This window comes from Calidris pugnax, unplaced genomic scaffold (genome assembly GCF_001431845.1).
Source record: "Calidris pugnax isolate Ruff unplaced genomic scaffold, ASM143184v1 scaffold133, whole genome shotgun sequence".
Lineage (NCBI taxonomy): Eukaryota > Metazoa > Chordata > Aves > Charadriiformes > Scolopacidae > Calidris > Calidris pugnax.
In genome coordinates, this window is record NW_015090977.1 from 4,747,910 (window position 1) to 4,761,501 (window position 13,592).

Here is a 13,592-nt window from a genome sequence, read left to right on the forward strand (position 1 = left end):
ACATATATGTTTTTTTTTTTTTTTTTTTTTTTTTTTTTTTTTTTTTTGGAGGGGGAGAGGAAACAGAAGGGAAAAGAACCAGAAGAGAAGGGAAGAAAGCTAAAACCATAAGATTGGGCATCACCTTAAGAATGGCATCAGCTGCTTGGCAAAGTAGGATGAGGATACATTCAGCCCAAAACAAAATTAAAAAGTAACTAGGCAAAATAATTTTTAACTTTCTAGAGGTTAATACATTAAGAGAAACAGTCATTTAAAAGCAGATACCATTTGAAGCACTCTCCAGCTAAGAGCTATTACTTGGTTGTTTGGGTTTGTTTTGGTTTTTTTAACCACTAAGGGGAAGAAAAGGAGGGAAACCTATGACTGTGAATGCTATTGCACTTAAGTGCATTTTTCATTATGAGATTATCACTTGTAACTGAGCTAGATTATTTCTGACTGGAGTCAAAATAACTACAAAGTTTCAGAGTACGTGTTTTTGTTTTTCCTTCTTAGTCTTGTGTTGCTAAAGGAAAAATTCTGCAACTAATCTATAATGAAGAAAAACGTTCGTACTTCCTGTTCAGTGATAATTTATCAATCTGATGTTCACTTAGCTTGTTATCTTTTTGCAACACCATACTGAAGTGAGTATCACACTAATTTAACAGCATATTCAAGTGTAGTTGTCAACATAAGCCCCATGAGAGGAAAGAAGTAAATCTAGAGCAGCAGCAGTATGCAATTGATGGTGGATTATATGTAATTGTGCAACTTTCTCCCTCCAAAATCACAAAAATAGCAAAGAGAGCATTTCAATAGATCTGATGATTTTATAAAGCCACTTCTATCACTTCTCTCTTTTTATCTGCGTACGCAGTGAGGTTGGGAGTGGAAAAAAGAATCCAAACAGCGTTACGTTAGTACAGCAGCAGCAGAATTAGAAAAAGCAGAGTGTTGGTCTAACCCATGGTTTGTTTTATACTTACTGTCTGTTTTTCTATCAGATTCCAGGCCAGAATCAAACTGCACAGTTTTAAGGAAACACACAGCTAAAGCACACTCCACTTCCTAGGTATTGACTGCAAAGAAAAACACCTGCCTGTGACGTACCTTCAGACCCATTTCTTCGTTTCGGTACTTCCTGAAATAGTCTGTTCAGGTTCTGGCCTGGATTCTCTGTTGAAAAACAAGTTTGGTAAGAACAAAACAATCAGGGGATGGTTGCTCTGACATCACGGGCTGTGTGACATGAGAAGCTAGCAGCCTGTCTCGGGGGGCCGGGGTTCGAGCGGTCCTCGCCCCCTCGAGCCTTTGCCTGAGCGCGGGAGGAGGTGGCCACTGGGGAAGAAGCAAGGCTGGCTGATTTGTTAATAAAGATTACAGCTACGTTCGGAAAGGAGATTAGACAGATATAAATAAATGTCTAGAGATACCAAAAATGAAGAGGTTAAAGATGGGCAGATAATCCCCTCAAGTACAACCATCAAAAGGAAGAACAGCTATAAATCTAACAGTGTGCGCTTCCAATTAAACAAAATCTAGGAAAATCCTGCCTGTCCTTTCCAATATTTCTCGACCGTAAACAACTTACTCTTCAGTTTCTCTAAATGTAAATCTCAGTCTTCGCTTAAGATGAATCACAATGAAATGCATGTTACTTCTTAAAATCACTGCCTTAAATATGCAAAGCTGCTTTAAATTAGGATTGTTTTTTAATTACTCATCTCATGCATCACCTATGATATATTTCGTCAAAACACTTTGGGAAAAAAAAAGTCACACAAGACACAACAAAAGTCTGGTCTCTATAAACAACCCCAAATAAAAACTTTCAAGCATTTCTGCGGGCTGACACCCTTAGCAGCTACTGGCCCTTTTCAGCCTGTATTTAGCTCTGACACGGAGCTATTGGGAAGTGAGGGGTGGAAGCGTCCCTGCTGCTCGCTCCTGCTGACAGACTCAAGTCAGCGGCTAAAAAAAGCCTCAGCAAAGATACTAACCTGCTTGAGTGCTAAAAAGCAGAGTCAGGAAGCTGTACTTTCTGTACCTGACATCTGATTGAGGTGGAAACAGCAGCAACGCACGAACTGCCCCATGTGGGGGAAGCTTCCAATTTTTAACTAAACAGGAAAACAGGGCAAGACCCTCGGCCGGCGAGCGCTTACCTCTTTGTCTACCCTGGATGCTGCGAAGAGCCAAGATGTTCTGCTCGTCCGAGAGGAACTGCTTCATCTTATGAAATGGCTCCTTGCCTCTCACAGTCAGTTTATTCCATGGCTTTGGCCGGGCTAGTATCTCGCTCACAGACCCTTGCGACAGTCCCAACACATAATGTCCAAATATCCGCTGTCCGATATTGTGCTTGATCAACTGCTCTTTCACCTGACGTGCAATTTCGGCCGTGTCTATCTCCTCGCCTTCAGAGATGCTCCCAGCACTTTCTGACTGGCTGGGAGAGGGGGCCATGCCATTTACGTCCGGACTTTGTTGTAAGGGACTTTGGGAAGATATGGAGTTTGTGCTGTATGGACCTGTTGAAAAAATCATGCTTGTGCTTCCTGCTTCCTGCATTGCCTTGGAGTAGAAGGACTGCATTAGCTGTCGCTGGAGGAGAGAGTTTAGTGCAAATTTTCCTGTGGAGGCCAGGGGTAAGCTGGGGCTCGCCAGGGATGAGCTGAAAAAGTCTTGACTTAAACCCGTTGGTGAGAACTGGTGTGTACCATTAGTATTGGAAGCCTGCTCCCCCGCGTTGCGGAGCAACTGAGAAGGAGGGGAGGCCGGCAAGGTTGCAGGACGCTGACTCTCAGGCTGGTCTTTCCCTTTTCTCCTGGCTGACCCTACAAGGAAGGTCAAACATAATGCATTATGGGGGATCAAAGAGGGAAAAACCAAGATAAAAAAATGCAAAGTTTGCCCCGCAAAGGGAAAAAGTGCAGATTTACAAGGGCCAATGAAGTGGCGGTGGGATTTTTTGTTTTCGGTTTGTTTTTTTGGTTTTGTTTTCTTTTTTTTTTTATTTCCATAATTGAAATTTTAATAAGCCAAACAAGGCCCCCAAAACAAACAACATGCATTTCATGTTTGCACCTTTCTTGTATGTTGCAGCCTGGAGAATCCCCCTTACAAACATTAAAACTAGAACAATTACATGAAGTGCAGTTAACACATTTAAAATAAATGCAGTTACAGACAGCAAGTCTCTTTGTTGTCTCTCATTCAAGACATTACTCATTGGACCTGACTGAACCCAAATGCAGCAAACATTTACATTTTGGAACAAACCAATTTGAGTAAAGGAATCACCATTAGGTGGATGCACCCAAGATCACTCAGTTAAAAGTCATAAAACGCTTCAGAATTCAGTAATCCCAGGGCCAGTGGCAACTTTTAACTTTCTTGCAGCTGCAAAAACCATAAGCACTCAAGGATCTGGAAATTCCATGACTTGCCATTTAAAAAATGTGCACAGAAGATGTAAAAAGCCCACATTATGAAAGCCAAACGGCAAACACGCTTTGCTAAAAAGAAAGTATTTTGTTTTTCCAAGCTGACCTGCTGGTAGTATATCTAAGTATATCAGACAGGAAGATTATTGTGTTCTACATGCAAACATTTTGCATAACATTGTGTGTGGGGGAAGAGACTTCTGGTGCCATGGATGAATTTGTTCCCAAAACAGAAGACAGCCTCAAACGCTACCACTTGGTACATCTTGTAATGCCTCTCTTCCCTAACCTTTAAAGACTCTCTGAGCTCTCCAAGTTTTCTTTTATTATCCAGCCTATAAAACTGCAGAAATCAAACATTATTCAGTGTTCCTGTCGCCTGTTAATCTTTCCGCCATGCATTAGCTCAGCCACTCGTCTCTCACTCAGCCCTCCCTCCCTTTAACAGGGCAGCCAAACAAACCAGAATAGCCGAAAATCGTGTCAACCTACCACTCAGGTCACTATTTGTGATACGCAGCGTGGCGTTCTCCGACTGCAAGGAACGGTTCTTCTCCAGCAGCAGCACCTCCAGCGGTTTAGAGGCATCCTGAAGAAAATCAAAGTGGGAGGTTTGTTTCTAAAAGCATTAAGAGTCTCACTCAGGCACTAAAAAGGATTTCAGGAGAAGAAAACAAGTGCTCATCTCTGCTATGAAGGCAGCTAGGGAATTCACCACGCATATATTTGCAGGAATGGCTCAGTGTTCCTACGTGAGCCATAGAAGAGATTCACTGTTTAATTTTCATTGTAAATCATTCATCAATTCTGCATTATTTCGAAATGTGTAATGGAACATTTTCTTAATCCTACTTATTTTTAAATGGCGCTAGCACACTTCCAATTTAAAAGCTGTAGACTTCTTTAAATCTGAATAAAATAGTAGTTAAGATCATATTATTTCTTTTAGGTCAATTGATCCAAGTTAAGCATTTCATTGAAATACTGCGTTTCAGCATAAACAGTTTGTTCAAAAATAAAATCAGTCACAGAAACCTGACATTTACCTTCCACAAAGTATCTAACCCTTGATCATTAAAAAACACATTGAAAATTAATCCCAGTATATTGATATTTAGTTCCAATTTCAGAAGCAGGAATTTAATTCATAACCTTTAAACTTAAGTAAGATTAATTTGCTGGAATAGCAGAGCTTTCTCCTGCTTTCTCAGTGCAAAAAGGTTTCTTTTCTTTTGTGAACATTATTTTCAAGGCTAACAGAGACTTAAAAATGCTAAAATCCTTGCTCAGCGTACTGTCAGTACAAGAAACATGCAAATCTCAGCGTAGCTGTACACTGACTCGAGTATCTTTAAAAGACTCAACTTCACAACGCTATGGTTCCCCACTCCAGCACAGCTGAAATGTCATTCTTTGTCCTTGACCACTTAAAAGCAATTAATAGGCCAAAAAATGGTCAGTTCAGCTTTTCACATAAGAAAACATCAGGAAAACAATGATCAACCCATATGTCGCAACATCAACAGGAAATTCTCCGTTGCCAGCGCCAACGGATTGCAAGACAAAATTTTCATTAATTTAATGAACTGCTGAAGTAATTAAGAAAACAAAAGTAGGTTCAGTACCTGCGCACCAGAGCTTTCAGATGGTGCAAACTCCATGGATTTCAATATACTGTGGAAGGCAGAAAAAAAATTATTTTCTATTTCTTCTTTTCATAACAACCGCACTAATGAGCATTAACATTATCATCTCCTACTCTGCAGCAACACCACAAGTGATAACAACTTTCCTTGCAGTAACACAGCCTCATAATGAATATAGAATAACTATTCAAACTAGTTATTGGATAAGAAAATTTGCTTGAGCATCATCTAAATCATTGCATATGCAATCCCACCAGGCCAGTTTAAAGCGTAAATTTAAAGGTTAATAAGGATATAACATTTTAAGCTGTCAGAAGGGATATAGATTTATCTGTGAAGCTTGAAGGGAATAAAGGTTGTAGCAAAGCAACAAAACAGGGGAATCACCACCACAGTTACAGTACTTTATATAATATACACCAGCTCACATATCAAGGAAAATATGCACAAATAATCTTCCCGACCAAGACACTACAGGCTAAAAGGCAGTTTTTCATTTTAATAACCTCCTAGTTCTGTGGCAAAGGGAAGACACAATGGCACAATATTTCTTAAGAAATATGAAAGATCCAAATATTTATAAGTACATTAAGAGAAGAATCTGATAGTCTCATTGTCAATATTTTATATAAATACTGAGCGGTCAAAGGACACCTCCCTTCAAAGTCTTTCAGGGAGAGCTGTATTGTCTGGCAAACAAGAACCTTACAGGAATACAAACTTATTACTGTACTTGGACTTATAAATTTTTTTAAATGGTCCTGCTGCATGCAGGATGTTAAGTTCCTCAGACTGAAGCAATAAATGATTTCAGCTCTCATTGCACAAAAATGACATTCATTTGTTAAAGAAAAATACATAAACAGATATAGATAGTGCTCATACAGAATTTTTCATGTATACAGCACCAGGAACTTTGTGAGGCAAGCAGAATATGTTTAACCATATATATTAAATATGGAAACACAGATAAAAAATGCAGAAGGCCAGTATTAACATGTAGGGACTAGTTCTTGATGTCCCTAGGAGTCAGCCAGGCACCCAGCACTCATTAACTGCCCGGACCACGTGGCATCTGGCTCCTCTATAAATCTGTCTGTGCATTAATCCAGAATTAGGTGTCCATTAAGTGGCAACTCTGGAAATCAGCAGCCTCATTAACTCATTCAAGATCACACAAAGTCATAGCAAATCCAAGGAAAAAAAGAAGTAGTTCTGAGACAGAAACCTCATGCGGTTTCACTGCATGTTCATTGCATACAGTGTTATTTCTGACAGGCACTCCTACAAATATAATATTTAATAAAATGAAAAAAATCTGGCCACCAGTTTCATCATAGGGCATCACTGGATGACACCTCGCCAGCAGAAACTGCTGTAGATTACAGCCATCACCCAGTACACAAGCACTTCTAGGAAGTAATGCTGATAAGACTCTGCTTGACGTGGGCCCAACAGCTCACCCCCACACAAAAGTGCCTCTTTGCTGCTATTAATGTAGTCGTGCCCATCAAGGAGAAGGCTGTGCAGTAATGGCTCCAGTTCTCAAGATCCTGGCATTATATGGGCATCACAGAAATGAGTACTCAGGTGTTTCTTGGGACACCTCTTCAGAGGCACAGCTCTGTCCACCAGGACTCCAAGGTGCTGGGGGGGGTAAATACACAGAGACTCATCTAGGGAACCCCCAGTCACTGCTGGGAACTGTCTCCATCCTCCCATGGATTCTGCAGAGGACGACCTCTGGGACGACAGCAAGTAGCAATGTATGTCCTCATGATGGTCAAATTAAGGACACTTATCTGAATTTAATAAAAATAATTTGTAACAGCCAATGATCACGAGGCAAACTTCCCACAACGAATCGCAGGTGCTTCTCCCATTTCCCACCAGCAGCAGCACCCTGGTGACACAGGTCTCCCAGTAACCCCCACTTACCGCACTTGGCTTTGCCATGCAGAGCAGGCCTGGAGGACACCAACCGCCTTCCTTCTGGACGGGACTAAACCAAAAGAAGCCGCACGCTCTCGCAGGAGCAGCCCCCTCAGGTGCTCTGACCCCTACAGAACCCAACTGAAACCCGTTGCCAGGGCAAAGGAAGCCTGAAGGTATTCCATGTGCCTATTGGGTTCTTGGCACCAGAGGTCTGGAGTTAAAGCCCTGGTCCTGCCGTGCCCTCCACTCCACAGGCTGCTCTACCCACGCGTTGCGCTTCCCGGCAGCCGCTGCCAGCTGGGACCTTCCAAAAGGATCCTGAACCTGCATTTTTCCAGCAGCTCAGAGCAGGCACACACAATCAAACCCTGCTTGGAAACTTACTGACCTCTGCCTACTTCTAGTGGATTCTTTGCCGCCTGAACCAGCCTTCTGGCAATTTCACAGGTAATTTCCTATACACTCCGAACCCAAAATATACTGAAACCCAGGCTGATGGCATCTTGAATTGCCCTTGGAGGAATATTCCCTACAGTGGGTTCATTTTTTTTCAAAAAATGTAAAAGTTAAACATGTCAAAAAATGACTCTCCAAATGTGTCACAAAGAGACATTTTTCTCAGGAATATGAGGAAGCAAAATGTTTCCCCTTTGGATTCCAGGAATATCTTTGCCCATGAGATCTCGACTCAATCTGCTGCTCAAGATCCAGTTATCTGCTTTTTAAAGGAATGATCTTATGACTTGAATCTGCACATCTAAGAGGACTTGAAAGATCTTACTCTAAAGCAAAGTGTGCACTGCGACAGCTCGACTTTCTGTTCCTATGATCCCGACTGCAGAGGCAGGAGGGGTAGCGCTGTCGTAATACTCGAGAGGGAGCTGAAAGGACACACAGAACTCTCAGATCTCAAAAATAGGTTTAAAAGCCATTTGGCACAAAAGCCAATGCAGAAGGCAAGGAATTCTCCCATCTCAGATCTTGAAGTGGACCCAGTTAAGCTCCTCCAAGGTTAGGAGTTGGCTGATATCAAGATCCCTCAGCCTGGAATGCCTCTAACATCCTTGGGAGCGTTCTGGAAAACACGCCAGTGCCAAAACAACAGAGAAGTTTATTTTCTTTCTTCCTTACGGACAAGATATCTTTTTTCTTGGTGAGTACGTGTGCCATGAGCAGCTCCTTTCTGTCAGTGTTTCAGGGCACAAAGGCAGGAATAGTAGGATTCAGTCTAAGGGATAGCAGACCTACAGCGACAGACTTTTCACAGTTTCACTTCAGATCAGACTGTCGCTCTCAGGTGATGTACATTTAGATTCTGGCACATCTTTTGGAGCAGATGGGAGCAGAGAGGGTGGCAGGAAGGAGCTGCAGTGAGGATGCAGCATTGCCCACACCTGCAGTGCTCTCAGGGAGGGTCTGACCCCCTGGTCCCATCCAGCAGGATGGTGGATGAACCTCAGGCCACCCACAAGCTGGCTGTCCCTCCAAAGTCATGTGCCCAGATAAAAAATGTTACCCACAAATCAGGGGATAGAAAAGCTGTAACAGCCAGAAGAAAGAGATTTAATTTACTGGCACCCAACAAGGGTCACTTCCAGGAGACTCTCCCATCTATTTCACTGCAGGTTCATCCTGTAATAACAGGAACAGGCAGAAGCATCATATGAACACTCCTGTGCCGTGGCTTCTCCAGGACCTCTTATTTGCCTTCCCATCCCTGCCTTCATCTAAGTCAGTGTTGTAAAAAAGAAAAAAGGAAAAAAAAGGCACAGGAACACAGGTATCTAAATGAGTTTCGTATCTAACGTAAAGGCACTAAACCAGGTAGGATTTAAAACTCATTTGTTTTTTTTGGTATATTCACATTTTAGTAACTCATGTAGCAAATTGAACGGTTGTGACTTAATTCCCATTCACTACTTTGCAAATGAGGGCATAACCCAGCTGAAATCTGAAGCTGTGTTTCCGTAACTCAGAAGAGAACATGAACACATCTACCCATCTCCCTCAAACGATGAAGTTGTTTTGAGAGCAGTTAATATCCAGGTATAATGCCCAAAGAAATGGACAACTTATTTCACTGGGTTGAAATTACCCACATCAGGGTGTGCTGCAAGGAACCAGAACCAGGGTTTGAATGTAACAGCACCAGGGGCTGGGCAGTCCCTGGGCTCCCAAAACCAAACCTGCTTTCCCTGTTCTCCAGGGACATGTAAACAAAAGCACATGACTCCCAGCCTCAGCTGAAATACCTCATTAAACAAGGTAACATTTTTTCAGTCTTCTCAAAATACATACAAAAATGCCAGAATGATGAAAGAAGAGATGGAGTTTCTTGCAGTTATTTAAACCACGACACTAAACATATTTCTAGTCAAAAAACTTCTCTGAACCTGACAGCTTATCTTGTTATAGTTTAAAATGAGGCTCTCTTAAGTCTCTTAAAAAAACCCCCTTGAAATAGGAAGAGGCTGTTTGTGGCTTGAGTTTAAAACCACAATATATTAGCAAAAATATACAATGAAACAAGCACAGCATTACAATGGTAAGTGCTGAACATCAGCGGGCAAAAGCAGAGAGAAGGTATTATGGCCAAAGGCTCCCCATTAAATTCTTGGTCCACGTTACATTCAGCTTTTGGCTGGGGATTTTTAGAGAGTGGTCAACCTAAAATACCACAGATTTTCAAAATTTTAACCTGGGGGGATGATAGTTTTAACACCTTTTCTTCATGGACACTTGTATTATTTGCCATTGCGCTTCTCTGCTGCAACAAAAGGGAGGACTCTCAGATACAGCAGTTGCACTGGTTCTGGATGCAATTTCTGCCAATATTCCCCATTTCCCCGTCTTTGTGGTTTCGACTGAATTCTGTATTGTTCCAAGAACACAGATTTGTGGCTTCATTTAACAATTGTTAAACTAGAGTTTGTGAAAAAATTATGTAAGCAGTTAACACTTACTTTAATTCTTTCTTAACCTCTTCATAATCAGCCTGTCCTTTCAGTTTTTCTTCCAGTTGCTTTAAAAGAAAGAACATGGATTTAATTACTTAGGGTTTGTATTTTTTTTTCTGTAGGCTTTGAAAATAATCTTTAAATTATTCCATATATACAGCAGCGCACAAGTGAGGGTTAATGACTCATACCTAATTTACATATATTAGAAAACAAACTATAACCAATTCAACGTAAACACAATTATACCTCCCTCTTCCTTTGTTTACAGAGTGCCAAGCATCGCGGAGTTCAGTAGGGCCCAACTGGGCTGTTCACAATGTCACTGTCGTGTGTTCCATGACGACAGCAGGGAAGCCAGGATTAAAAATGGGGAGGCTGAAATTTTTGCAGGATAAATTGAGTAAACAAGCAGGATGCTTTGGCACACGCTGTATTCTTAATACGACAGTTCTTGATAACCTTATCGAGGTGAAAAAAAAGACTGAAGAAGCTGTTGTTGACTGGAACGCCTTAGGCTTATAAGACTTCGACAACGCCTCGTGCCCAAACAAAACAGCTGTACCAAGTCGTTTTACAAGCATTACTTATTGCAATAACTAATAGGATTACACACCGGAGATGAAGCATTGAGACCCACTCGGCAGGTCTTTTTGCTCAGGTCTGCCTGACCTGGGGCAGTCTCAATGGTTTCCCTTCGGTGTGAAGATGCCACAAAACGTTGAAACAAACCTCCTAACACAATCCATAACGCAACGCCACACTTTTGGACCTTACCCCAAGAGCCCCTGCTCCCAACAACAGTGCTCATCACTACAGGATAAATGCTTCAGGAGGCCTAAAACATAGTGATACATAATTGATGCCGTTACGTTGCTCGCAGGAGCCACATTAATTTCCCACTAATCATTTCTTTGCTTAGTGCAGGCACGTCTGACCTAAGCAAAGAAAGAACAGAACTTACTGGCTTACAACTTCCATGGAAAAGTTCAGGCAAGCTCTGCTTCACTGAATTTTTTGGTGTTAAAATTGGCACAGAATCCCAAAGGTCACAGGAAACAGAAATAGCACAAGGACGTACCACCCTCAAAGACAGAGCATCTACTTTGAAAAGCAAAGGAATATGCGACATGAAAAAGAAAAACAGGGCTTTATGTCCTTCAGTGGAGAAGTGAATTCAAGAAGATCTGCACCCACTCCTGGGCTGCTCATTGAATGCAGGAGGAAGGCTCAGAAGGGATAATTTTAGCAAACCTGTTTAAAATGCAGCCCCATGAAGCTCTGCACCAGCACAGTTATGGGTGCGGTAACATCAGGGCTGGGACAGAGGAACAGTTACAAGTGGGAACCTCTTAACCACGCTGTCTTCCCAGTGTATAGGTACTGCCATCTCAAAGCTACCCCATGGGTACGAGCAGCAGACATGGACACTGTGTAATAATACAGCACCCCCGAGATTAGTGAGTCCATCATCTGAGCCATAATTTAAATGAGGTTTCTTCAGATGACAACAGGAGCGTGATGGGGCTTTGTTGGACTTCCAGCTATTCTGCCATCTTTAAAGGATTTCCTCTCATGCACTCTCCAGCTCATGCATTGCCTAAATTTTTGCCTTGCCAATACCATGTCTACTGGACATCCCCATTAACAATATAGAGCCCTCTTAAATTCCCCTTCCTGCTTTTTGATACCATAATCCACAACCCTTAGTCGCTGCTGACAAGAGGCATCTCTCAGCAGTAACACATGGACCCTGCTCTGGCAGCTGCTCAACAAGCAATTCCTACTGGATCACCACTGCTGGCTGTTGTAGGGAAGCAGACACTGTTGTTAAGAATTTGCACTCTATGGGACATTGATGAAACGAGTTGCCTCTTAAAAGGTCTTGTGTCAGAGCATCCTTAGCCATCGGGAACTCGTGCAGTTGTTTGGATTAGGGTAAAAAGAAGAAGAAAAAAAAAAAAGGCTATTTGAGCTATACTATTTTTTTTTTCAGCTCAAAAAATACAGAGCAAGTTTTAGCCATTTCTTCTGACCTCTCCTGACATACCAAATTCCGGTTTCTAACTGGAACTGTAGGGACTACTGACTCTGCTTTATATAGCAGACACAGTGCTACAGGTGTCTTGGCCCTGCTAAGAAACCCTACACTGATCTACAAAAGAAAATCCTAGTTGATGCAACTGGGGAAAATCCTACAAATATTAAAAACGTTGGAAGTTTTGATCACCTCCACCGTGTGTTGAAAGCTCATTATGCCAATGAACTACAGCATCCCTGGTCCCAAGGTGTCACTTCAGTTCTCCAAGGTTTAAAGAGGGCCAGATGCAACGTGCCACAAGCTCAAGCAGCTTTTCAAAATGCAGTTACTGCAACGAGGAATCCAGCTGGGCTTTTTAATGCAACAAACCAGGCTCAGGAAGACTGGAGAGCAATCTTTACGTGAAACCAGTGAGGCAGAGAGCCCTCGGTACCAGTGAGGAGACTCAGCATCACGACTGACAGCTTTAAAACCTGATGGAGGTGATGGGAGGACCCTGTGGAACCACTTGGTGTCTCTCAGCTCTCCTTGGCCATGGCACTCTGTGGCTGCCTCTCACTTTCTGCTGCTCTGCTGCTTGAAGCAGAGATACACCACAATTCACCTCCGCCTCCGCTCCGTGACTCCCAGCATTCCTGGGTCTACAGCAGATTAGGTTTTACAGGAGGGATAACTGGCTATTTACACTAGTCCTCAGGATAAAAAGTACTGGAATCAATTTAAAACAAACTATATCCTGGATTAATATTTCAGTTACTTACACAGGGATATAGTAAGAAAAAGCTCCTTGTAGAAAAAGATATAAAATACAGAAAAAAAAAAACAATTCCCATTTTGAAGAAATCTATATTGAATCTAATTCTGTATAGGTATATGCTATACCTGAAAGTATTTCTGGAAATTTTAGGTACAAAGCACAGTTCAAAAAAAACCCCAAATTTAAAAAGATGTTGACAGAATGAAGCTGTTTTGGATGCTCAGGTACTTGCATGCTGTTAGAGCAGTATGGCAACCAGCAATATTTTACTTCGCATTGTATAAAAAACACATCCATCCATCATTCCAAGTACCTAATGCAGAGATTGTTGCCATGGAAAATCTGCACCTAAATGTATACTTTACTAAACAATGTAAACTAACAACTGAGAATGCAATGCCTGTATATAAGCAGCCCATTTAGGCACTTGGCATCTTCCCAGTCAATGACTGTTTTAAAATGTATTAGTATGGTAATTGTCTCAAAGAACCCTGTAAAATGCAGAGAACATGGTATAACAAAGGTTCAAGCTGTGAGACAATCTGGAGGAAGGAGTATCTTGCACTAAATATCAACCTGGTTAATTCAGACAAAATATATTCTAACATCCTCCGACACACAAAAACGCAGGGAGACAGAGGAGAGAAGGAATGGATGGTGACATTTCTGCACACTCAATTTGCAGATATTCCATGTTGCATTTGTTGTATGAATGACCCCATGTTAGAGCACGCACAGAAAGGTTCCCCTCTTACGTTATTTTTAAAAAAACCACCATCATTGTATTATTAACTAAAGTGTCTTAGGTAAACAGCCTGGGCTGTA

At 41.8% G+C, this 13,592-nt stretch overlaps 1 protein-coding gene across 1 annotated transcript in view; it reads right to left on the reverse strand.

The window, feature by feature from the left end:
* CUX1 (cut-like homeobox 1) overlaps positions 1-13,592 on the reverse strand; it is a 206,544-nt gene that overhangs the window by 49,306 nt on the left and 143,646 nt on the right. The window contains exons 12-16 of the mRNA XM_014953031.1: positions 9,976-10,034; positions 5,057-5,105; positions 3,924-4,020; positions 2,151-2,822; positions 1,096-1,161 (exon numbers count right to left, since the gene is read on the reverse strand). Of these exons, the coding sequence (XP_014808517.1) occupies positions 1,096-1,161; positions 2,151-2,822; positions 3,924-4,020; positions 5,057-5,105; positions 9,976-10,034 (943 nt within the window). The remainder of the gene's footprint in view (positions 1-1,095; positions 1,162-2,150; positions 2,823-3,923; positions 4,021-5,056; positions 5,106-9,975; positions 10,035-13,592) is intronic.